At 38.4% G+C, this 26,970-nt stretch overlaps 1 protein-coding gene across 1 annotated transcript; it reads right to left on the bottom strand.

Annotated features, from left to right (window-relative positions):
• Positions 1-10,888: 10,888 nt before the first annotated feature.
• Positions 10,889-26,725, bottom strand: LOC146483195 (uncharacterized). The gene is made up of 7 exons (XM_085106406.1): positions 26,537-26,725; positions 22,984-23,224; positions 19,746-19,890; positions 18,818-18,985; positions 17,304-17,537; positions 14,379-14,500; positions 10,889-13,339 (listed from the first exon to the last, which is right to left on the bottom strand). Exons 1-7 carry the CDS (start codon positions 26,610-26,612, stop codon positions 13,114-13,116), a joined length of 1,212 nt encoding a protein of 403 aa, XP_084962532.1. The 5' UTR covers positions 26,613-26,725; the 3' UTR covers positions 10,889-13,113.
• Between the last annotated feature and the right edge of the window lie 245 nt (positions 26,726-26,970).

Below are 26,970 nucleotides of genomic sequence, written 5' to 3'. Positions count from 1 at the left end.
CCGTGTCATGAACGGTAGTTTTACCTCAATGCAGATGCTGCGCTTGGACTTGCATCCAGTTTGATTTTTGGACCTTTGTACATATAACGATACAGATGTTTGTCTACAAATGGGGATTCCAAGTTCCCCACAGAAATGTCAGCCTCTCTGATGAATGGCGCCACCTCGTTGAATGAGTCATTATATGTGTAATGGCCATGCTCAACGTAATATTTTACCGGGCCAGAAAAGGAAATATCACCCACAAACAGCAGAGTGACTCGTTCTACAAAAGAAAAATAAGAGATTCAATTTGTAGACTTTAATTATGACTCAAGGATCTTTTTTAAAGAAATCTGGTCTGAAATGAGAATGTCTTAGATCATGAATGCAACGCAATTTCTGATGGATCTTTAGGATGTTTACAAATGTACGTAAGGGCAAGGAGGCTAAGTAAAATACAGATTTTCTTTGAGCCAGTTAAGAAATCGCTTTGTTTCAAAATGGGCGCCTCAAGAGCCTTTCTAACCTCGTACCTAGATCCCTCACGGTCACGAGGAAGAGAGATCTCACATTTTCACATTTCCAAACCTGCAGTGAAATCTGGGTGCGAGATTTCTTCCTTTCATAAAAGTACGCGTATCTACAGATTAAAAGGTCTCTACAAACATGAGTTAATAAAATCGAAAGCTAAAATAGATAAAAGGCCTATGATAGAGATGCAATCAGTACCTTGCGTTTAACCTAGCTCTAGTTAGGACAGAGATTTACAATTGGCCATTTCCGAGTGGCTTTGTACCTCATTATGAAAGCGAGGCTAAGTTCAAAGCTTCTGTTGTGAAAATTAGTTTTCATTCATATGCAAACAAAACTAATTTCCAGAAGAAAAGCTTTGCACTTAGCCTCGCTTTCATAATGAGGTTCACAGCAACTATTGTATCCGTTTCTTGAATTATTTTCCTTATTTCTACCTCGAGCATGCGCACTATTACCAGATTTTTCACAATCTCGTTTTCGCCGATTACACAATGATTACAGACATCGTACTTGGCCAATATTTTAAAATAAAATTAAAAGATTTTATGATTTAGTATTCAAAGCTTACAAAAATTGATTTCTGTTAAGAAAACATTTATCACCGAAGACACTTATCGGGCCCGATAAGTTACCGGGTCTTTCGAGAAACGGGCCGCAGAAGTCCGTTTCTCGAAGGTGCCGAGAACTTACCGGGCCCAAAAAGTGTCTTTGATGATTAATTTTTCTCAACAGAAGTCAATTTTTTTAATTCTTTTTAATGAAAACATTGGCCAAGTTCTACGCCTGTAATCGTTAAAAAAGCATTCAAAAATTAAATATACTTATCGTGCCGGGTTAGTCATCCCGAATTTTGAGAAACGGGCCCCAGGTTATCTCACTTGAACTGAGATTGATTGCAATGCAACGTTCCATCTCATCTTTAGAATTGATTCTTTATTTCAGTTTGAAAAACCCGATTACAGATTTTTTTTTTTCTAAGTTCACCCACAAGTTGTCTAGGTCCTTGAAGGGTAAATTTGTTTTGTCACAAACCGCCAACATGCGAAGTCGCAAGTGACCGACTTCCCCCACACGGGTGACCCTTAATCACCTTATCTAGACTGAGACATAGAAGCTATATCGTGGCCGTGTAAAATAGGAAATAAGTCGATTTCGCTGTGTTTTGATGTCTTTGAGTCGCTTTGGAAAAGCGAACACCCTTTCTCAGTACTATTTGAAAAAGTAGAGCACGAAAAACCATGTTTGCTCTGTTAAAAATTCCTTTCACTGAGATTAGTAGTTAAATTTCACTTACCTGGGGTTTCATTACCATAACCCTTGTTTCAGCGACAGCATGATCACAAGTTAAAACAAAAAGTAAAAAATATAGATTGTACTTGTTTTAGAAACACAGGCAACAAACAATTTGAAGCGGTACGAGGGTTTATTGTGGGGCATGAACATAAAGGTGCGACACGGATAAAAAATTCCGCAACGGAAAAGGTTGACTTTGCCGTCTTTCCAGTCTTCCTAACAACACTTTTTCTTAGCAAAATAAACTTTCGCTCCTTGGAGGCAAGGAGCAGGCCAAATAAATATTGACTTGTAATTAAACGAAGGCATAAAACTTAGAAATGTAACGTAAGGAGAAATGATTCTCACCACTTTTTGAAGTTTCCGCGTAAGATATTGACATAAAAAAACAAACGATGAAACTCGCAGCGGAAGAAATTCCCATATCTTTGCTGTGGAAAAATATGATATCAGATACGAAAAAGAGTTTCGTAATAAGCCTCCTAACCTCCTAAGAGCTTGGTTTCAGCCGACCAAATCCTCTCCAAGGTAATCAATATATAAAATATGAGTGATATCCCGCTTTTTACATAGTCGCTGTCCAGGCAAACCTCGTTAAATATTAAATAGGTGGCAATTGTTGGTAAACTTTGACCGGTAAAAAACCATCATAACACAATACAACAACATGTGCGTAGTGGTAAACAATGGCTAATCATTGATCGGTTCAATTCGCAATAGGCCATATTCGAGTTGCTGTGAACCTCATCATAAAAGCGAGGCTAAGTGCATTTTTTTATCATGAAAATTAGTTTTCATTCATATGCGAAAAAACTAATTTTAATATGAAAAGCTTTGCACTAAGCCTCGCTTCCATAATGAGGTTCACAGAAACTCGGAAATGGCCTATTAATTGAGGCCTGCGTTCAAGGTTCTCCGTAGTCGGCTTCGTTTATGGCTCTTTTTGTCTCTCCGCAGTAGAAAAATATCGAAGATAATTTTCTTACTGAATTCGTAATTTTTACGTCCCATCTGAGTAGTGCCTGAAGTAACGGTTGTTCTTTAGGTGAATACTCCAAAACAAGGTTGGACACCTTATGATGTTTACACAACGTAGTATGCTTAATCTTCATAATCATGACGTAGATGAGAACAGAATTCAAGAGAGAACAAAGCCCCTTGTCAGCTGGGGCACATGCGCAGTACAACTCGCTGCGGGATTTTTGTTTTTCCGCCATCGCAAAACCTTTCAAAAATCTTGCAACAAACAGCTTCTGTAATTACAAATAAAGGACTTTGTAAATAAAAAATTCAGCTAACTTTTCGAAAATGAACGGTATCCCATCAGATGAAAACAGCTTCCTGAACTCTCCGACGGTGTTTGAAAAAGTTGGGCGAACGATTTCAAAGTTCTTCTCATCGATATCAAAGCGCACATGCGCCTGGGGTGACATAGTCCCTTTAATAATAACAGCGATAGTAACAGGGCTCTAGGTGTTGTAATTTATTTATACTTAAATGTGCTTCTGACTTAGAAAGACGGACCCGCGATCCTTTGAGCTTGCGAACCCACTCACGCTTTCAAATTTTGTCCCATATTCTAATTCCTGAAGCCTACTCTGTCATACACGAGAGCATGTCGGAATATAACAGTGAATGGTAGGCCAGAGCATCTGTATTAAAAAACGAACGAATTTAAACAAACGCTTTGGTGCCAGTGTTGTAAGGTTCTGTTAAACTTCCTTTGTTACCAACTCTGTTCTTAACTCGGTTCCCAACATTTCCTTCTCCACAAATTAACCGAGATGCATTCGAGGTCTGCATATCACTGAGGCTTTCTTAACTTCATTTCTTGTGTTTTCCGTTTCCCTGAATCCTTGCATTTATTTTGGCATTGTGTGTCCTCCTTTCCACAAACACTTATCCATTTGGCGTTCTTTATAGGCTCAGGGTAAATTCGTTTGGTTTCTTTGTCAAATTGGAGTTTCACTGGCAAATAGTCAGCACCTAACACACCTTTTCTGAAATACAAATAATAAAAAATCAACCGAGTTAAATAAAACTCCGCCCCCCCCCCCCCCCTCCTTCCTCCTTTCACGACCATCTATAAAGTGTCCATGCTACAGCTGCTGGTGACACCACGAGGGTGACACCACCACTGAGTACCTTCTAATCAAACCCCTTATTGGTATCATGGTATGGAAACAGAGTTACGCTAAGCCAGATAGACAACCTTAGCTCTCTCTATATTTAAGGAAACGCGCGCTAAGGAGAACTCAAGAAATTCCAACGCAACATATAGTATCGACAAGTTATTAAACTGAGTGCAATAAAAAACTGATAAATTTACGTATGAAGGGTTGTGAGCGCTGAGGGTGACCCCATCTCTCACGCACTCGTGTACCCACTCAAAATTCCAGGAGAACGTTCCCTGAATTCCTTAGATTGCTCTTTTATATCAAAAGCTCTCTCCTAGCCATATGATACTTACCTCGAAATAGTAACCTTCAGCATATGAGTCATTTTTAAGTTTTCACAGTTTCCAAGAACGAATTGTTCGAATATTTCAATTTTGTTTTTATTAGGTTTCCTTCCTAGTCTTCCATACACTGGCTGAAAAAAGACAAAAAGGAATTGAGCTGTTAAAAAAGTGAAAAGGGTAGCTTGAGAAAAACAAAAAGAAGATTCTTCAAAATGACTCATATCGTTTTTATAATATGATGTGCCATTTTGAAACGAACGTTTCGGTTTTGATTTAGCTCTAAAAATTAGATGCAGGGAACAGAAAGCATTTTCTTCGATCGTCTGTAAACTTTTAATTAAACCTGATCATTGTATTGTGTTAATGCAAACTAAATTCATTTTTCAACTTGAAACGCCAACATAACAGAGAGTGCAAAGTTGAAGATCCTGAACAATGCAAATAGACCATTTCCGAGTTTCTGTGAGCCACATTCTGAAAGCGAGGCTAAGTACAAATCTTTTCTTATGAAAATTAGTTTTGTTTACATATGAATCGAATAAAAACTAATTTTCATAATAAAACTTTGCACTTAGCCTCACTTTCATAATGAGGTTCTAAGCAACTCGGAAATGGCCTGTTAAAATGTCACGTGGGAGACGATAACAGGTTACCAGTGCCCCTCCTGCCGGGGGTTGCCTCGGGAAGAACAGGAAATTTCCCAAACTGTATGCCACCAGCTTGTTGTCATGGAGACAATGTGGCTGTAGCACGTGCGGGTGTGCTCCAATGATGACCTGCACACCAAGAGACATTAGATGTTTGCTTATACGAAGCTGATAGGGTAGTGGGTGTCTGTAAAGTTCTTCTCCAAAGTGGATCAGGACAACGACGATGTCGACTTTAGCCTTAAAAAGTGAAAATCACGGCGTTAGTGATCAGGGTATCCCGCGCCATTTAGTTTCAGGGCGTCATAACGTTTGATTGGAGTGACATAATATGAACTGTTTTGTAGTCGACGTTAAACTGATTATTGAATATACCATAATCTGAAATAAAAATTTTTGCGCTAAAATTTGTGGCTTGATTCCCCCCCACCGCCCCCAATACTAAAACTTTTATAAACCTAAATGGTAACATATATGAAGACTAATATTATAATTATTGTTATTATTATTACTATTATTATTATTATTATTATTATTATTATTATTATTATTTATTATTATTATTATTATTTATTATTACTATTATTATTATTATTATTATTATTACTATTACTATTACTATTATTATTATTATTATTATTATAAATATAAAAATAAAAATAATTCTTTATTAAAATATTCCACACAAATTGCTATTTACAAGTTAAAAGGCATTTTAAAATCAGTTCCACTAGATAAAAGGAAAAGGAAAAAAAATAAACAAAATGCGCATCTCTTATTATTATTATTATTATTATTATTAATATTTTTTTAGGATATTTTTAATAATTTTTTATTTTATCGAAATTTTAGTTTATGAATGGTGGAATGCAAATTGGTCTTACGAATGACTTTATTTAATCAAATTTATTATTATTATTATTATTATTATTATTATCATTATTATTATTATTATTATTATTATTATTATTATTATTATTAACAAATCGGAAAAAGTAGACAGTTGGAACTGGCCGAAAACTGCTCCGCGTTTACTACTGCAAAGAGTAACGGTGCACACATTAAAATGTCTCTGATGGAAAATTCCATTCAGCTATAGCTAACAAATATGGGATTTGTTTGGCCAACAAGAATAACAAGCCCAGTCTACCCTTAAAATATTTCATCAAGAGTCTAAAGTGAGCCTAATGCAGCTTAACATTTATTCATCAGTTAGACCTTTTTCAAACTGTTGACGTCTCTGGTGGCAATGTCATCCGTATAAATGGCAGGACCAGATTTAAACAGCATCCTCATTTCGGTGCAATTTTTATTTGATTTAGACGGAATGTCACAATAACCTAGAAATCCAATCTTTATTCCTTTTGCTTCCAGAATGAGAGGTTTCTATAAGGAGTCAATAAGAGAGAGAATGAATGAGTTTACTTCTCAATTATTTCAAAAGCGCACGCTTTTTTCAAGAACGACTAGAACACAATTTAATGGCTGCCATTTTCTCGGTATTTGTGGTTGATATACCATGGCCGCTAGGCCAATCAAAACCCTGGAAATGCATCACCCAATGATCCAGTTTTAAATTAAACCAAGATATCCAGTGCTGATAAATGCTTGCATCAAAGAATTTTGTCGAAGCGTTCGTGTGAATGGTAAACGTAGTTACATCCCAGGAATGCTTACACACTGAGCATACCAGGAATACCATGCACACCATACATACCAGGCCAGTGATCGTGAATAACCATTCAAAAACTCCTTAATAATTCAATAAAACATTAGGTGCAGTGGTTTTAAAACCCAATAAAACCTCCTCCTTATTAGTATGCGGTCTTTAATGTTTTTCTCGTATGCTAATTTCCCACTTTCAACAAAAGCATCATTGTTATGAACTCTATTGACACACGCTTTTCCAGGAATATATTTGGAACCCTTCAAAAAACTCGCAGCTCGTGTTTTATCGGGTCTAAAACCACTCGGCTGCGCCTCGTTTTTTAAATCCCGCTAAAACACTGCTGCTCGTGTTTTAAACATTACTTTACTTCGGAGTGAAAAGGACCCGTAAATAAAAGGAATAGCTCCTCCTGACTTTGTCACATCTCAATGTTTCATTAGTGATGGCGGATAAGATGAAAAAAGAAGGATGTGAACGTATGAAATCGGTACAGTTGTATTTCAAAGAATAAAGCCACACATGCCCATAGAAAAACCTAACGTTGAAAGAATCTTTTGGGTGTACAAAATAATACTTTACTGTACAATTTCAAGCGTTATTCACTTGGCAAATTCGAACATGGATTGCAAATTTATTCTGTCAATGTTCTACTGTATCTTTCCGCACTGACAACTGTAGGCGGAACACTGGTGGTTTGGCCAGACCAAGGGTCCTTTTATAATGCGAGTCCGTGTTTAAATAAATAAAAATACCTGAGAAGTGTCCCATTTTCCGAAACTATCACCAAAATATTTCATCCCAGTCTTCTTTAGAATGTCTACTGTTAAACTGACGCCTTGAGAGCCAAAGTCGTTGAAATGATTGTTGGCGAGTGAGACTGCATCAAATCCTGCAAAACTGGAAACAAGAACAATTTACCATTGTCTTGGATGAAACACAGTACTTAAAGGGAACCTCCACTCCGACAACAAATTTACCTTTAAAAATTATTTAATTTCATTAATTTTCTTCCTGAATCACATATTCTTGTTTCCTTAACTATACGTATTGCACATCTACGCTGGCTGCGGGACTTTCACTTATTTTGAAATTTTGGCAAAAAATAAACTGAAGATTTTTGAAAAAAGGTGATGGTATATTTTAAGCCTGGTAAATACATGAGAGAATGATGTATTGTTTTTCAATCACTGACGCAGGCATACTCTTCTAATTGGGAAAACGCGGATTTTCTTTTTCTTAGAGTATGCCTGTGTTATGACTGAATAACACTTCATTCTAAAATAAAGATGTTGTCTGGGTTTTTTTTTTCGATGCTGTCGGCGGATAAAGACGTGTTTGAGTGCACAGTCCAAGGTTTCCGTGACATTTATAACAGCTAGTGTAACTGACAGTCTTTATTTCCTTTTAACTATACTTCCAAAACTCATTAATAATGCATAAGCCCATTGACCTATCAAATAGTCGATAAAACAGCACGTGGTTTTAAAACCCGATAAAAACTCCTCTTTAATAGTATGCAATGTTTAATGTTTTTCTCGTATGCTAATTTCCAACACTTTCAACAATTTCTTGACACCCGCTTTTCCAGGAATGTTTTTGAAGCTGTTCAAAAAACTCGCAGCACGTGTTTTATCTAGCCTAAAACCACTCGGCTGCGCCTCGTGGTTTTAAATCCCGATAAAACGCTGCTGCTCTTTTTTTAAACATTACATAAACTAATTTTAAATTTATTCGATTAGTGATGTATCTGTATCTTTATGTCCCTCTTTGTGAACGTTTAGGAGTAACCTCAGTTATTTAGGTTTTTTTTCAATCTTAAATCTTAGCTTTCTAGTTATACATACGTACGTACGCTTTTTAGCGTCCCCAATTAGTAATGCTTCATCGCTAGACCTTGCACATGTGTGACCCATAAATACAGGCTTATTTATTCATTCATTTATCAATGGAACGTCAAGTGGAATTACATACATAAATGCAATTTATGAAGACGGCATTTTACCTCAGTGAGGATGCAGCGCTTGGACTCGAATCCAGTATGATTTTCGGACCTTTGTACATATAAGGATACACATGTTTGTCCACAAATGGGGATTCCAAGTTCCCCACAGAAATGTCAGCTTCTCTGATGAATGGCGCCACCTCCTTGAATGAGTCATTATATGTGTAATGGCCATGCTCAACGTAATATTTTACCGGGCCAGAAAAGGAAATATCACCCACAAACAGCAGAGTGACTCGTGCTAAAAAAAAATAAGATATTCAATTTGTAGACTTAAATTATGATTCAAGGATCCTTTTTTTGAAAGAAAACTGGTCTGAAATGAGAATGTCTTAGATCATGAATGCAACGCAATTTTCTGACGGATCTTTAGGCTGTTTACAAATGTACGTGATGGCAAGGAGGCTAGGTAATATACAATAATATTTTCTTTGAGCCAGTAAATAACTCGTTTTGTCTCAAAATGGGCGCCTAAAGTGACTTTCTAATCTCGTACCTAGATCCCCCACGGTCACGCGGAAGAGAGATCTCACATTTTCACATTTCCAAACCTGCAGTGAGATCTGGGTACAAGATTACAGGTTTTCATTAATCAAATTTATCTAGAAACTTAACACATTAATGAGCCTGACGAGGTTAGCTCGTTACAGAAATGTTGTGTATCTACAAATTAAAAAATCTACAACAAAATGAGTTAGCAAAAGCTAAAGCTGAAATAGATAAAAGGCCTATGATAAAGATGCAATCAGTACATTGCGTTTAAACTAGCTCTAGTTAGGACAGCGATTTACAAAAGGCCATTTCCGAGTTGTTTTGAAACTCATTATGAAAGCGAGGTTAAGTACAAAGCTTCTATTATGAAAATTAGTTTTCATTCATATGCAAACAAAACTAATTTTCAGAAGAAAAGCTTTGCTCTTAGCCTCGCTTTCATAATGAGGTTCACAGCAACTCAGAAATGACCTACTAGGTGCGTTCCTTGAATCATTTTCATTCCCTTGCTCTTAACCTCGAGCATGCGCATTATTATCAGTTGTCTCATGTCCAGTTTCCCAGAGTTCCTCCCGGTGCCCACCCGCTGACCAAAAAGTCTGAGGACCCTGGGTACGAGATTGAGATGAATGAAGCCTGGCGATCTGACCGCTGACCGGCCGCCCAGACGAATCGAATTGAGATTGATTGTAATGCGATGTTACATCTGATCTTAGGAATTGATTCTTTATTTCAGTTTGAAAACCCTCCTTACAGATTTTTTTCTAAATTCACCCACAAGTTGTCTAGGTCCTTGAAGGGTAAATTTTAATTTTTCACAAACAGCCACCATGTGAAGTCGCAAGTGACCGACTCCACCCACACGGGTGACCCCTAATCACCTAATCTAGACTGAGACATTGAAGCTATATCGTGGCCGTTTAAAATAAGAAATAAGTCGATTTCGCTGTGTTTTGATGTCTTTGAGTCGTTATGGAAAAGCGAACACCCTTTCTCAGTTCTATTTGAAATGGTAGAGCAAAATTACTTCCACTGAGATTAGTAGTTTAATTTCACTTACCTGGGGTTTCAAGACCATAACCCTTGTTTGAGGAACAGAATGATCACCAGTTAAAACAAAAAGTAAAAAATATATATATATTGTACTTGTTTTAGAAATACAAGCAACAAATAAGTTGAAGTGGTGCAAGGGTTTATTGTGTGGCATGAACATGAAGGTGCGACACGGATAAAAAATTCCGCAACGGAAAAGGTTGCATTGCCGCCTCTCCAGTCTTCCTAACAACACCTTTTCTTAGCAAAATCAACTTTCGCTCAGTGGAGGCAATTTAAATGCCAGGAGCAGGCAAAATAAATCATATTGACTTGTAATAAAAGGAAGGCGTAAAACTTAGAAATGTAATGAAGGAGAAATGATTCTCACCATTTTTCGAAGTTTCCGCGTAAGACATTGACATAAAAAAACAAACGATGAAACTCGCAGTGGAAGAAATTACCATATCCTTGCTGTGGAAAAAAATATATTTTAACAGACGAAAAATAGTCTTGTAATAAGCCTCCTAAGAGCTTGGTTTCAGCCGACCAACCCCTAAGCTAATCTATTACTGAAAGAAAATATGCGTGATCTCCCGCTTTTTACATAGTCGCTCTCAAGGCAAAACTCGTTAAATATTAAATAGGTGGCAATTGTAGGTAAACTCTGACCGGTACAAAACCATCATAATACAATACAACGACATGTGCGTAGTGGCAAACAATGGCTAATCATTGATTGGTTCAATTCACGATAGGCCATATCCGAATTTTAATCACATTTATTCCAAGCAAAACATAACTCACAATGCTTACATTTCTTACTAATTAAACAATACCACGCGCTACTTACAATACCGTAACATAACTTACAATAACTAAACCAAACTTGCACTACTAACATTTTCAAAATACAGTCAATGCACAAAGAAAATAGGAAGTTAAGAAAAGAAAAGCTACATACAATCAATTTACTATTGACAATACAAAACTGGAGTTTGCACAATGCCTTTAACACTAATTAGATTATAACGACCGCTAACACCAAAAAAATTCAATACTTAATTATAATACACTTATCATTTATCTTCCTTCCCTGTTATTTATTAAAACTACAAGTTACATATTATAAATTAATAGTGATACGTAAAGAACATCTTATAACACATAAATATGAAAATTAAAGAGGACAGATCGTTGCCCATTTTTTGTTAAATTGAATAAAGGTGTTGTTCTTCAGTACTAATATATTTTTCTGTTTCAAACTTAATTTTGATCTTTACCTTGCCATATCCGAGTTGCTGTGAACCTCATCATGAAAGCGAGGCTAAGTGCATTGTTTTATCACGAAAATTAGTTTTTATTCATATGCAAAAAAACTAATTTTAATATGAAAAGCTTTTCACTAAGCCTCACTTCCATAATGAGGTTCACAGCAACTCGGAAATGGCCTATTAATTGAGGCCTGCATTCAAGGCTCTCCGTACTAGGCTTCGGGCTTCATTTATGGCTCCTTTTGCTTCTCCGCAGTGGAATAACATCCAAGATAATTTTCTTACTTAAGTCGTAATTTCCCCGTCCCATCTGAGTAGTGCCTGAAGTAACGATTGTTCTCTAGGTGAATACTCCAAAACAAGGTTGGAGACCTTATGATGTTTACACAATGTAGTATTCTTAATCTTCATAATCATGACGTAAATCAGAGCAGAATCCTAGAGAGAACAAAGCACCATGTCAGCTGGGGCACATGCGCAGTACAGTCTGGTTTAGTCTAATTTGCATACAACTCGCTGCAGGATTTTTGTTTTTCCGCCATTGCAAAAGCTTTTAAAAACATCGCAACAAACAGCTTCTGTAATTGCTAAAGGACTTTTGTAAATAAGAAAATTCAGCTAACTTTTCGAAAATGAATGCTATTCAGACAGATGAAAACAGCTTCCTGAACTCTCCGACGGTGTTTGAAAAAGGTGGGCCAACTATTTCAAAGTGCTTCTCATCAACGCGCGCATGCGCCTGGGGTGACATAGTCTCTTTAATAATAACAACAATAATAACAGGGCTCTAGGTGCAGTAACATATAAAAAAAAGCATAGATAACTGTAAATGTTTTGAAGCCGGGTGAGTGTAGTCCCGAGGAGGACTGTAAGAGTGAGTTGACATCTTTTTTTGAAGTTTTTTTTAGGTAAACTTTAACAAGCTATCAGGGTAGAATAGCACATTTCATCAACTGAAAATGTAGCTAAAATGTCGACCCACATGACGAGAGAAGAGATGTCTGACTCACATTTACCACCACATGATTCTTTTCCTTTTGCTCAAATAGAAAAACCTCTTCTGGAGGTATGTAAAACCTGTCTTTCGTCAAAAGCCAGGTTTAATTGAGTAACGAGCTAGTGGAGGTTGGTAGGAGTCATACTAGTAGTGCTTATTTCAACATACATCTCCTCGAGCGGTCTCCTAACCTATAAGAGTAATAGACCACATTCGTTGACTGGATCAAGCTTGCAATGGAGTCTCTTACGAGAGAATATATAAAAAAATATATTTGCATGCATACGAAAAGATACCAACGCTTAGGCATCGTGCGCAAGCTATAAGTTCCAGTTCATATACGGAGAACACGCATACGATATATGTAATGTTTAAAAAAAGAGCAGCAGTGTTTTACCGGGCTTAGCCGAGTGGTTTTAGACCTGATAAAACATGTGCCGCGAATTTTTGAACGGCTTCAAAAACATTCCTGGAAAAGCGTTTGTGAATAGAGTTCATAACAATTATGCATTTGTGAACGTTGGAAATTAGCATACGAGAAAAACACCGCATACTAATGAGGACTGTTTTATGAGCTGATAAAATACCGTATACTAATAAGAAGGAGGTTTATCGATATAAAGCCATTGCACGCGATGTATTATCGACCATTTGATTGGTCAATGGGCTTATGAATTATTAAAGAGGTTTAGATTTGTGTTAGAAACACTTGAAATACGTTTTATTCTGCTCACGTAGCTCGCCTCTCATTGTTGTATGGTAGATTAGAAATGCTCCCATCGTAAGTTTTATTGTTTTCGTTTTCTTCAACCTTGCAACTGTTTTGGCATTGTGTGTCCTCCTTTCCACAAACACTTATCCATTTGGCGTTCTTTATAGGCTCAGGGTAAATTCGTTTGGTTTCTTTATCAAATTGGAGTTTCACTGGCAAATATTTAGCACCTAACACACCATTTCTGAAATACAAATCATAAACATCAATTAAGTCAAGTAAAAGTTAATATTTGATACAAAACAAAATGTGAGCGGTTTTAAATTCAACTGTAACACCCGGGGGGGTTGAAACCTCCTTTAAGTCTCGCTCCAACTCCTTTCATGCCTCACTAAAATTTTTGGCTTTCGATTCGTAGATTTTCGTGGAACTCTTGCCGACTTTACTGAGCTCACAACAACTCCCGCCTACTTCAGTCAACTCGCAGTAACTCTCGCCAATACTCATCAACTGTCAACGACTCTTATCAACTGTCATCAAGTTTTCTTCGACTTTCACCTGAACCGTCTTTCGTCAACAACTGCTAACTCTCATCGACTCTCGTCAACTCTGTTCATTTCTCGTTAACCCGCTTCAACTCTCACCAACCCTCGTAAGTAACTCGACAACTATCCAACTCTCGTCAAGTCTCGCCAGTACTCATTAACTGTCAACAACTCTTATCAAGTGCCATCAATTTTCGGCAACTTTCGTCTGAATCATCTCCCGCCAATTATTGCTAATTTTCGTCAAGATCAACTGTCTGGCTAATCTCGTTAACTCGCCTCAATTCTCGCCAACCCTTGTCAGCACTCGCGAACTTTCGTCAAGTCTCGCAAACTCTCTTCAAATCTCGCAGTCTCGCCGACTTCTTTAAACTCTTCAAATCTGTTTTGTGAACTTGCTTTAATCCTCACCAATTCTCTGGTCACCGCACGCCAACCGTCGGGAACTTACGCCCACTCTCGTCAGTTCTCGTTAAATCTTACTACTTCTCATCAAATATTGTCAACTCGAAATAACACAAGCGAGAAAAAGTAGTTCATCTGACCAGCTTGGCCCAAGGAGACATTGTTTGAGTGCCTGATCTTCCCTTTTTGAGTTGTTTGGGAAAACATTTTAACGCTCACAAGACCCCACCTCTCCCACATTCACTTACACACTCAAATCTCCGAAAGGAGAGCTTTCCACTCTCTTAGCTTGCAGATTTATAAGATGTTTCGTCCTATTAGTATCAGATTTACCTGGTAACAGTAACCTTCAGCATGCGAGTCATTTTCAAGTTTTCACTGTTTCCAAGAACGAAGTGTTCGTATACATCAATTTTGTTTTTATTAGGCGGCATTCCAAGTCTTCCATACACATCCTGAAAATAAACAAATCGGATTTGGCTGTTAAACAATTGCGGAAGATAGTTTGAAGAGAAGGAAGAAGGGTACTTCCATTTGCCAGAAATGGTCCGAGAGCGTGCAACATATCCTTTTGTTGTAGTGAAAAAGAAAAAATGCAAAAAAATATCAGGGCATACCGCTGTAAAGTCTTTTTGGCATGGGAAAACAACAGATGTCGACCAAATTGTTTGAGATACATTCCTGGAAAATTTACTACGTTTGGGTTTGTTCGCTTTAATATTATAAAGGTTCTGAAAGATGAAAGTCAGCCCAGGCTGAATAGGGTTAAAGGCCCGTTAAAGGTTTCAACATTGTTTCAACATGCATTCAACACAGTTGTTGAACCAAATGTCGGGGACATTTGAACAGGTCGTTCAACATTGTTGAAAGCGTAAAAAAAATGTTGAAAATTTGTTGAAAGTGTGTTGAATCATATTTAAATTGGGTTAAACTTTCATTCAACATCGATTCAACATTTTCTTTGTTCTTGAAAATCTTGAATGGCGTTGAAACCGTTTCAACACTCCGTTCGTCCAACATTTGCCCAACATCCGTTCAACTTTATTTCAACGAATTTTGGGCAAATGTTGAAACCATTTAAACAGGCCTTAAGGCTCTCTGATAGCTATCATCCAATCCTCCAAATCACCCTAAACAAGCAGATGGAGGTTAACTGTAGCACATAAAACACATGTATAAAACCTGTGTAGGCAGGTGAACTTTCACGAGCAAGTACCTATATTTTTCACACTATCCCACACGCAGATCACGACTTTGTGAGTCTTGAGTCCGGCTACTTCTATTACTTTCACGGGTACAACGTTTCGCTGACTTCAGTTATTGCGTTGGACGTACGTAGTAAGAACGCACTCCTAATACAGATTGGAGTCGAGATCGGTGTGCTTGAGAACGTTGATTCAGTGAATGAATGGATCTTGGGACGCGTATCTGGCACCCCCCGCAGATTTTGCAGGGGCTGATGACATAATCACCAACTTTGCAAAGGAGAGAGAGCCTGGGATCGAGATCAACGAACGCACTCCCTAATCTTTGACTATTACTAGTAGTAAAAATAACAGGAACTTTATCTAAGTGACAAAGTATTTAGCACTGCAATGCTAACTGGGGACACTATAAATCACTGAACGAAATAAACAAACTGAACATGATACTGTATTGTGTTGTGTTGTGTTGTGTTAAAAATCCCAACTGGCAGAAGGCAGAACAGTTGCAATTGGTTCTTAACATAGCGTAACCTTAGATTTGAAAACGGGGTCAGCTTACTTGAAACAAGTCCAAGTGGTCCGCGCGGGCCTTGAACTTGGGACATTTACATTTTAAGTTCGACGGCCTAACCACCAGGCCACGCCAACATCTCGTGTTGTTTCCTCCATCGCGATCCAAAGTAGTGGATCACGATTTCTCCAGTCGACAAGGTCAAGTAAACACATTAAACAAAACTCCCATAGATTGATACTCCAAGTAAGCCCAATTTGCATGTCTCGTGAACAAAAGTAGCATGTAGATGCTGAATTTTTAGTCTCTCGACATTTCTCGCAGTCTTTTATGCACGCACCGTACCCGATGTACAGGTAAACACGATAGTTCAGTAAAACGGATCATCCTATCTAGTAAATAAGTAAGTAAGTAAGTAAGAAAGGTTAGCCTACCCTCGCTTATCCTAAAAAAAAGTATTTCATCAGTCCCATCAGTTTGATTTCCTTGTAAGTTTTCATAAGTACATCGTGGACTGAACATTTTCGAGTCCCCACAACGAAGAACTTTATAAGCAGTCCCCATAATTACATTGAGTATTTGTCCCCACAGTTAGCGATTTACAATTTTTATAATATAATGGCTCTGGACGTTCCCTTGTTGGGAGTAAATTAAAATGCACTCTCTCTTTTGGTATTAGCTATACTGGAAGTCGGTGTCCCCAGAGTGCAGGTAGCGATATATGGTCCCCGCAAGTAAGCATCGGTAAGTTCCGGCGAAAGGTTAGCCTACCCTCGCTTATCCTAAAAATAAGTATTCCATCAGTCCCATCAGTTTGATTTCCTTGTAAGTTTTCATAAGTACATCGTGGACTGAACATTTTCGAGTCCCCTCAACGAAGAACTTTATAAGCAGTCCCCATAATTACATTGAGTATTTGTCCCCACAGTTAGCGATTTACAATTTTTATAATATAATGGCTCTGGACGTTCCCTTGTTGGGAGTACATTAAAATGCACTCTCTCTTTTGGTATTAGCTATACTGGAAGTCGGTGTCCCCAGAGTGCAGGTAGCGATATATGGTCCCCGCAAGTAAGCATCGGTAAGTAAGTAAGTAAGTAAGTAAGTAAGTAAGTAAGTAAGTAAGTAAGTAAGTAAGTAAGTAAAGTAAGTAAGTAAGTAAAGGCTCTATTTATAGAGGGTAACTCTTGACAGTAATAAAAACACTGATAAACCCATGGCCCTCATTACAATATGAAAAGCACCTAAAAAAATCAGTATTATAAAACTTCAATCCCTGTATACATTACAAATTAAAAATTAAAACTTTATATCGACATTTAAAAATACAAAAAAACTTAAGATACTTAGAGTGACATAATTCCTGGTGTTGCCCACTGGTTCCGACAATACAAATCATCCTTTAAGAAAGTCTAGCTTATAGAAACTCTAACTGATCCTAACTCAATGTAGAACAAGCTCTTCAAATGGCACAATCCATTCACAAGATGAATCTTCGATGATGCAAATTAAAAAGTCACGTTGGAGATAAAAACACATTACCAGTGCACTTCCTCGGTAGGGTTGTTTTGGGTAGAACAGGAAATTTCCCAAACTGTATGCCAATAGCTTGTTGTCATGGCGACAATGAGGTTGTAGCACGTGCGGGTGTGCTCCAATGATGACCTGCACACCAAGAGACATTAGATGTTTGCTTATACGAAGCTGATAGGGCAGTGGTTTTCTGTAAAGTTCTTTTCCAAAGTGGATCAGGACAACAATGATGTCGACTTTAGCCTTAAAAAGTGAAAATCACGCCGTTAGTAATCAGTGGAATTCCACGCCATTTTGATTCAAGGCCTCATAACTTTTGATTGGAGCAACACACTATGAAATGTTTAACTGTAAAGTTTTGTGCGTTTAATGAATATGCTATAATATAATGTAAAATTCTCTGCGTTAAAATTCATGGCTTCATTTTGCTCCCAAAGTTCTTACATATAGATAAACCGAAAAGATAACCTTTTAGAGAGCTAGAATGGCGAGTTTCTGAGAGCGTCACTGCATGCATCAAATCGTAAAAAAAATCGTTTGGAACAGGTCGAAAATCCGAACGGAACAGCCTAAGGACGGTGCGTAATAATAAAGAAGCATTTTTGTGTGGCTTACAACTATACAGGGAAAGCAGATCTCAGCAAGGGATATTGAAATCGAAAACGAAGATTGGGGGTAACGACGCATTTTTTTAGATAATTAAGCAACAATTATTCTAAAAACAGTAAAATACAAGGCAATGTATGGCGTTCTTTTTTTTCTAAATTGAAGCTTTATTATCTCTGAAAAATGCTTGGTTACCCCAAATTTTCTTTTTGGATACCAAGGGCACTTCCTAAGTTCTGCTTTCTCCGCATATTTTTAAACCGCCCAAAAATAGCCCTGTGTTAGTAGGCACCATCCATAGGAAACCCGAGTATCTCGAGATGCGTAGAATGTATGCGCAGTAACAAAAGTAGATATTGTCCTTGAGGACGGTGCCTCCTTATTCGTTCTGCACGTCTCGCGATGGTCCGAAAAAGTCCTATTTCTTAACGGCGATGCCCGCTAGAACAAAGATATTTTTGCGCGGTTTATAAGTACGCGGGAAAAGAAGATCTTTGCTAGGGTTATTAGGATCGGAAAAGAAAATTAGGGGTAACCACGCATTTTAGAGATAATTTAACTTCAATTTGGGAAAAGATTGCCGTTATTTAGCGCTTTTTAGAATTATTGTTTCTTAATTATGTCTGAAAAACGCGTGGTTTCCCCCAAATTTCTTTCTGGGTTTTAATAACCCTTACCAAAATCTGCTTTTCCCGCATAGTCATAAACTGCGCAAAATACTTCCGTATCAGTACGCACCGTCCTTTATATCACTGATTGATTGGAAACTCCATTCAGCTATAGATAACAAATATGGAGATCTTTTGGCCAAAATAAATAACAAGTTCGCAGTCTACGCTTTGAATAAAATATTTCTTCAAGAGGCTAAAGTGAACCTGATAAAGCTTAATATTAATCTATCCATCAGTTAGAAAGACCTTTTTCAAACTGTTGACGTCTCTGGTGGCAATATCATCCGTGTAAATGGCAGGACCAGATTCGAACAGCATTCTCATTTCGGTGCAATTCTTAATTGATGTAGACGGGGAGTCACAATAACCAAGAAATCCAATCTTTATTCCTTTTGCTTCCAGAATGAGAGGTTTCTATAACGAGTCAATTAAGAGAGAGAATGAATGAGTTTACTTCTTCTCAATTATTTCAAAAGCGTACATTTTGCAAGAACGATCAGAACACAATTTAATGGCTGCCATTTTCTCGGTCTTTGTGGTTGATATACCATGGCCGCTAGGCCAATAATCAAAACTCTGGAATTGCATCAACCAATGATCCAGTTTTAAATTAAACCAAGAAATCCAGTGCTGATAAATGCTTGCATCGAAGGATTTTGTCGAAGCGTTCGTGTGAATGGTAAACGTAGTTACATCCCAGGAATGCTTACACACTGAGCATACCAGGAATACCATGCACACCAAACATACCGGGCCGGTGATCGTGAAAAACCATTTACTTCGGAGTGTAAAGGATCCGTACAATAAAAGGGATCAGTAGCTCTTCCTGACTTTGTCACATACTTTTCTCCTCAATGTTTCATTAGTGATGGCGGACGAGGTGAGAAAGAAGGATGTGAAACGTATGGAATCGGTATTTCAAAGAATAAAGCCACACATGTCCATAGAAAAACCTTGATTAAAATAATATTTTGTGTGTACAAAACAATGCTTTAATGTACAATTCTTAATCGTTATTCACTTGGAAAATTCGAACGTGGATTGCAAATTTATTCTGTCAATGTTCTACTGTATCTTTCCGCACTGACAACTGTAGGCGGAAGACTGGTATTTTGGCCAGACAAAGGGTCCTTTTATGATGCGAGTCCGTATTTAAAAAAGTAAATAAAAATACCTGAGAAGTGTCCCATTTTCCGTAACTATCACCAAAATATTTTATCCCGGTCTTCTTTAGAATGTCTACTGTCAAACTGACGCCTTGAGAGCCAAAGTCGTTGAAATGATTGTTGGCGAGTGAGACTGCATCAAATCCTGCAAAACTGGGATCAAGAACTCTAAATCATTGTTCTGGATGAAACACAGTACTTAAACGGAACCTCCACCCTGACAACAAATTTACCTTTAAAAATTATTTAATTTAATTAATTTTCTTCCTGAATCACGAATTCTTGTTTCCTTAACTATGCGTATTGCACATCTACGCTGGCTGCGGGACTTTCACTTATTTTAAAATTTTGGCAACAAATAAACTGAAGATTTTTGAAAAAAGGTGATGGTATATAATTTTAAGCCTGGTAAATACATGAGAATGATGTATTGTTTTTCAATCACTGACACAGGCATACTCTTCTAATTGGGAGAACGCGGATTTTCTTTCTCTTCGAGTATGCCTGTGCCATGACTGAACAACACTTCATTCTAAAATAAAGATGTTTTTGGTTTTCTTTTTTCGATGCTGTCGGCGGATGAAGGCGTGTTTGAGGGCACAGTCCAAGGTTTCTGTGAGATTTATAACAGCTAGTGTAACTGACAGTCTTTATTTCCTTTTAATTAACTATACTTCCAAACTCATTAATAACTCATAAACCCATTGAAGCCCTATTAAATGGTCGTTAAAACATCACGTACAGTGGTTTTAAAACCCGATAAAAACCTCCTCCTTATTAGTATGCATTGTTAAATGTTTTTCTCGTACGCTAATTTCCAATGTTCACAAAAGCGTCTTTGTTCTGAACTCTCTTGACACACGCTTTTCCAGGAATGTTTTTGAAGCCGTTCAAAAAACTCGCAGCACGTGTTTTATCGGGCCTAAAACCACTCGGCTGCATTACAGAAGCTTATTTTAAATTTATTCGATTATAGTGATGTATCTGTTTCTTTGTGTACCCCGTTGTGGACATTTAATAGTAACCTAAATTATTTAGATTTTTACAATCTTAAATCTTAGGCCTAGGGCAAACGTCGAATCTAAGTCGCGTAGAATTTATTCAAAATTGGTTTGACAAAGAGTCGACTTAATTCCAGTGTGGTAGCAAACGTCGAACCTGCGTAGACCCTAATTTACAAGTTGCACTTCGTGAAACACGGGAATAAGCACGTGTCCCCGTGCTATTAGGGACCTTACGAAAACACCACGGCGATGGCGACGACAACGCCACAACACAAAAGGCTTAATGAGAAAAAACAATCGCTCTGCACGTGTGTTTTACATTTTGGTACATTTCTTTGTCGTCCCCTGCAAAATAACAACGTGAAATGACCAAATTCAAGGTTTTGTGGTTTGTGAACACACGACAGTGAATTTTTTTATTCTCTTCCTTAACTTGAACGGTACTCCTACCAATTTAGTTCCTGGGTAGTTTGTCGTTTGTTTACCAGTTGAATGAGTTAAAATAATCACGAAGTAGCACAAATGAAATAAATATTATTTATACTTTCAAATGACGTTTTCGTTGGCGTCACCGTCTTGCATTCGTAAGGTCCCTATTCACTCGATGCAAGGCTAGTTATTACTAGGACTTGCTAGCGAAATGCCGAAATACAGTGCTCGTCGGGCTTTTCTTTGGCAATTAATTGCGAAAAAAAAATAGAAAGAGAAGACTGAAACACTGAGCATTTATTGCAAATAGGCAATTCGCATTTCAATCATTTATATTTAGTGTTCATGAAACACGAAAAACACATTTCCATCACGCTGTGCGATGTCAGCAATGGCTTTTGATAGCTCGCCATTTCTGGTTGCGAAATTGTACAGCGCATGCTCGTCAGGGGGGGATAGCGTTTGGCAGATGGGGGAGTCGGTATTTCTGTGACGTTTGCGCAGTCCATCACATTTGAATCAATTATTTTGCAATTTTCATGATTTATGAATTGAGTTCAGCGCGTGTTTAGAACGGCGTTTGCTGTAACGCCGAAACACTGTCGCATTATCCGACCTGGCAAGTCGAACTTATGCTGGAGTCGAACCAATTAATTTCAGTCGAACTTAATTGCAGTAAACGTCGCACCATTCATGCGCCTATTTCAAAATTAATAGGTTCGACGAATTAAGTTCGACTAAGATTCGACGTTTGCCCCAGGCCTTAAGGCTGGTTTTCATATGATCGCGGATCGCAGATTGCAGATCGCAATAAGGTCTGCGATCGTCTGCGATCCTGCGATCGTGCAGACGATCGCAGAAGATAGAACCTGGTTTCCATATGATCGCAGACGATTACAGATCGCAGATCGCAAACAATCGCAGACGATCGCAAAAAAGGCTGTTTCCATATAATCGCAACGATCGCAGAGCCGACCGTAGCCATACGTTTTGGTCAGCGGAAATGTCAAATATACACGCGCGTGTAGGCTGAAAAGCAAACAACATTGCCGCAAGCAAATTTACTTCTTCTGTTTGTCATGAAGCGAGTCGTCGTAAGCTCCAAAACCGTCAAAAAAATCGGTTTTGGGTTAGATAACGACCGTACGTAGTTCTTATGTTGCGAAATTTGGCCTCCGCTTCCCCGGCCGATAAATAAAACTTCTGCCCGATTTTGTCCAACAGTTGGCCTTTTTGTTCTTGTCTTTAAAATCTTTGCTGCTGCGATTGTAAACACATTCATAACGAGCAACTTCCTCCATAAATTCCTCGAAATGACAACGAAATGATTGTTGCTACGTAGACCGTTCGTACAATCGAACACACGAGGGAGAGAACTTGAAACATTATGGGATGCGTTTCGATCGCGGATCGCAAAACTTTGGTTTCCATATGATCGCACAATCACAATTGATCGCAGGGGATCGCAGACGATCGCAGGAGATAGAACATGGTTCTCTCTTCTGCGATCGTCTGCGATCACGATGGCAGGATCACAGACGATCGCAGAAGTATGTTTCCATATGATTGCAGACCATCGCAGACCTTATTGCGATCTGCGATCTGCAATCCGCGATCATATGGAAACCAGCCTTTAGTTTTTTAGTTATACGTACGCACGTGCGCTTTCTAGTGTGCCCAATTGATAGTGCTTCAGAGCTAGACCTGGCACGTGTGTCACCCATAAATAAAGGCCCATTTATTCATTTATTCATCAATGGAACGTCAGGTGGAATGACATATATAAATGCAATTTATGAAGACGGAATTTTACCTCAATGAGGACGCAGCGCTTGGACTCGAATCCAGTGTGATTTTCGGACCTTTTTGCATATAAGGATACACGTGTTTGTCGACAAATGGGGATTCCAAGTTCCCCACAGAAATGTCAGCTTCTCTGATGAATGGCGCCACCTCGTTGAATGAGTCATTATACGTGTAATGGCCATGCTCAACGTAATATTTTACCGGGCCAGCAAAGGAGATATCACCCACAAACAGCAGAGTGACTCGTGCTACAAAAGGAAAAGGAGGGATTCAATTTGTGGACTTAAATTATGATTCAAAGATCCCCTTTTTTTAAGAAATCTGGTCTGAAATAAGAATGTCTTAGGTCCTAAATGCACGCAATTTTCTGACGGATCCTTAGGCTGTTTACAATTGTACATAAGGGTAAGAACTCCAAGAAATCATCTGGTCTACCTGATGTTCCTGTGCGACTTCTAAAGGATGGGGCAGAAGCCCTAACGAAACCCCTAACCCTACTTATGAACAGAAGAATCAATGAAGGAACGCTACCGGCTGATTGGAAACATGCTATTGTCACGCCGGTTCATAAAGCTGGATCGAAATCGGACCCATCGAACTTTCGGCCAATCTCAGTACTTCCCGTCTTCTCCAAGATACTTGAACGGGCTGTCCACCGTATGGTCTACAACTATTTACAGGAGCATAAGCTTCTTTCTCCTGTCCAACCTGGCTTCCGTCCATTTCATTCAACATCTACATGCCTCACACACGTGACAAACACTCTGCTTGAAAACATTGACAAAGGACTATTAACTGGCCTCATATTTTTAGACCTAAGTAAGGCCTTTGACACCTTAGATCATAACATCATGCTAGATAAGTTAGCTTTACTAGGAATGAATCGCTTCGCTGTCCAATGGTTTAGGTCCTATTTAACTACACGCACTCAATGTGTTTGTGTAAATAGGCTCTTGTCTGAACCCCAGCCTATACCTTTTGGGGTCCCCCAGGGTAGTGTACTCGGTCCTTTACTCTTTATTATCTACATAAATGACCTACCCTTGGTGGTTCAAGGTTGTAGCATTGAGCTTTATGCTGACGATACACTTATCTATTTTGCAAGCAAGTCTGTCAGTGAAATTCTGCTCGCTTAGCTGGTGGCCTAACTGATGTCCTAAGCTGGCTTCATGCTAATTTTTTAATACTTAATCTTGAGAAAACGAAGATTATGCTTGTTGGCACCCATCAGAGGACCGCAGAGGCTGACGATCTAGTTATAGAAATCAGTAACACGCGTTTAGAAAGGGTTAATAAGTTCAAATACCTTGGGGTCCTCCTAGACAACACTCTATCCTGGAAGGACCACATAGAATATATTGGTAACAAGATCTCGTCAAGATTAGGTGTTCTGCGTCGAGCGCGTAAGGTTCTCCCCAAGCCAACTTGCCTAATGCTCTACAATACTATAGTTTTGCCATTATTTGATAACTGTTCGCCTGTCTGGGACAGTTGTGGGGCTGGGAGCAAAGATTACCTAGATAAGCTAAATAGACGTGCTGCATGCATTATTGAAGGTCGATCAGTCGGGGCTTAGGAGTTAAAATCAACACTTGGTTGGCCCAACCTACAAGCGCGCAGAAATTATCTCAAATGCCTTTTAGTCCATAAATGTCTTCATGGAATAGCGCCTTCGTACTTACTTTCAGAGTTTAGGCACGCGCATCTTTACCATGGCTATAACACCAGAAGCCGTGATTTGTTTTGCCCTCCCTTCGCAAAAACTGCTAAGTATCAGGGGAGCTTCAGAATAAACGGCGCTCGAACTTACAACACCATCCCGTGAACCATTAGACAGGTAGAGGCGTTCAGTGAGTTTAAAACTAAACTTAAGTGCTATCTTAAGCAATAACGCCTGCCGTACATGCAGCATGTATAACTTAATTATTGGTCTAGTTTTTTTTATGTTTCAATGTTTGTCTTGTACTGTGTCAGGGCTCCATTTAAACTAGCTCTGCTAAATTGGATACCCCTGGATAAAAATTGAATTAAATAAAAGTAAGGAGGCTAGGTAATATACAAATCATATTTTCTTTGGGCCAGTAAAGAATTCGCTTTGTCTCAAATGAGCACCTCAGGTGCCTTTCTAACCTCATACCCAGATCCTCCACGGTAGGCGGAATAGAGATCTCACATTTTCACATTTCCAAACCTGCAGTGAGATCTGGGTACGAGATTAGTGCTTTTCATCAATCAAATTTATTTAGAAACTTAACACATTAGTGAGCCTGAAGAGGTTAGCTCGTTACAAAAATATTGTGTATCTACAAATTAAAAAGTCTACAATAAAATAAATCATAAAAAAATCTAAAGCTAAAATAAATAGATGCAATCAGTAGATTGCGTTTAAACTAGCTCTAGTTAGGACAAAGATTTACAATAGGCTATTTAAGAGTTGCTTTGAACCTCATTATGAAAGCGAGGCTAATTGCAAAGCCCTGTATTATAAAAATTTGTTTTCATTCATATGCAAACAAAACTAATTTTCAGAAATGAAGCTATGCACTTAGCCTCGCTTTCATAATGAGGTTCACAGCAACTCAGAAATGGCCTATTACGTGCGTTTCTTGAATTTTTTTCCTTCCCATTCTTTCTACCTCGAGCATGCGCATCGTTACCAGTTGTCTCATTTCCAGTTTCCCAGAGTCTCTCCCGACGTCCACCCACTGACCAAAAAGTCTGAGAACTCTGGGTACGAGATTGAGGTGAATGAAGCCTGACGATCTGACTGCTGACCGGCTGCCCTAACGGTCCAGGTTATTTCGATTGAATTGAGATTGATTGTAATGCAATGTTCCATCTGATCTTTAGAATTGATTCTTCATTTCAGTTTGAAAATCCCCTAACGGATTTTTTTCTAAGTTCCGAACTTACAAGTTGTCTAGGTCCTTGAAGGGTAAATTTGTTTTGTCACAAACAGCCACCATGCGAAGTTGCAAGTGACCGACACCACCCACACGGGTGACCCTCAATCACCTAATCTAGACTGAGATATTGAAGCTATATAATCGCCGTGTACAATAAAAAATAAGTCGATTTCGCTGTGTTTTGATGTCTTTGAGTCGCTATGGAAAAGCGAACACCCTTTCTCAGTACTATTTGAAATGGTAGAGCAAAATTCCTTCCACTGAGATCAGTAGTTTAATTTCACTTACCTGGGGTTTCAAGACCATAACCCTTCTTTGAGGAACAGAATGATCACCAGTTAAAACAAAAAGTAAAAAATATATAGATATATTGTACTTGTTTTAGAAATACAGGCAACAAATAAGTTGAAGTGGTACGAGGGTTTATTGTGCGTCATGATCAAGAAGGTGCGACACGCATAAAAAAAATTCCGCAATGGAAAAGGTTGGCTTTGCCGCCCTTCCAGTCTTCCTGATAACACCTTTTCCCAGCAAAATCAACTCTCGCTCACTGGGGGCAATTTAAATGCCAGGAGCAGGCCAAATAAACATTGACTTGTAATAAAGGGAAGGCGTAAAACTTAAAATTGTGACGTAAGAAGAAATGATTCTCACCATTTTTCGAAGTTTCCGCGGAAGATATTGACATAAAAAAATAAACGACGAAACTCGCAGTGGAAAAAATTACCATATCCTTGCTGTCGAAACGAACGAAAATAACTTTCGTAATAAGCCTCCTTAGAGCTTGATTTCAGCCAACCAACCCCTCTCCAAGCTAATCAGTTACTGAAAGAAAATATGAGTGATCTCCCGCTTTTTGCAGAGTCGCTCTCAAGGCAAACCTTGTTAAACATTAAATAAGTGGCAGTCTTAGGTGAACTCTGACCTGTACAAAACCATCATAGCACAATACAACGACATGTGAGTAGTGGTAAACAATGGCTACTCATTGATTGGTTCAATTCGCAATAGGCCATATTCGAGTTGCTGTGAACCTCATCATGAAAGCGAGGCTTACTACATAAATAGTTTTCATTCATATGCAAAAA

The sequence above is a fragment of the Pavona decussata genome, unplaced genomic scaffold (assembly GCF_977016875.1).
Source record: "Pavona decussata unplaced genomic scaffold, jaPavDecu1.1 SCAFFOLD_40, whole genome shotgun sequence".
Taxonomy (NCBI): domain Eukaryota; kingdom Metazoa; phylum Cnidaria; class Anthozoa; order Scleractinia; family Agariciidae; genus Pavona; species Pavona decussata.
Note: the sequence above shows the minus strand (reverse complement) of the source record. Positions and strands in the feature narration are given on the sequence as shown.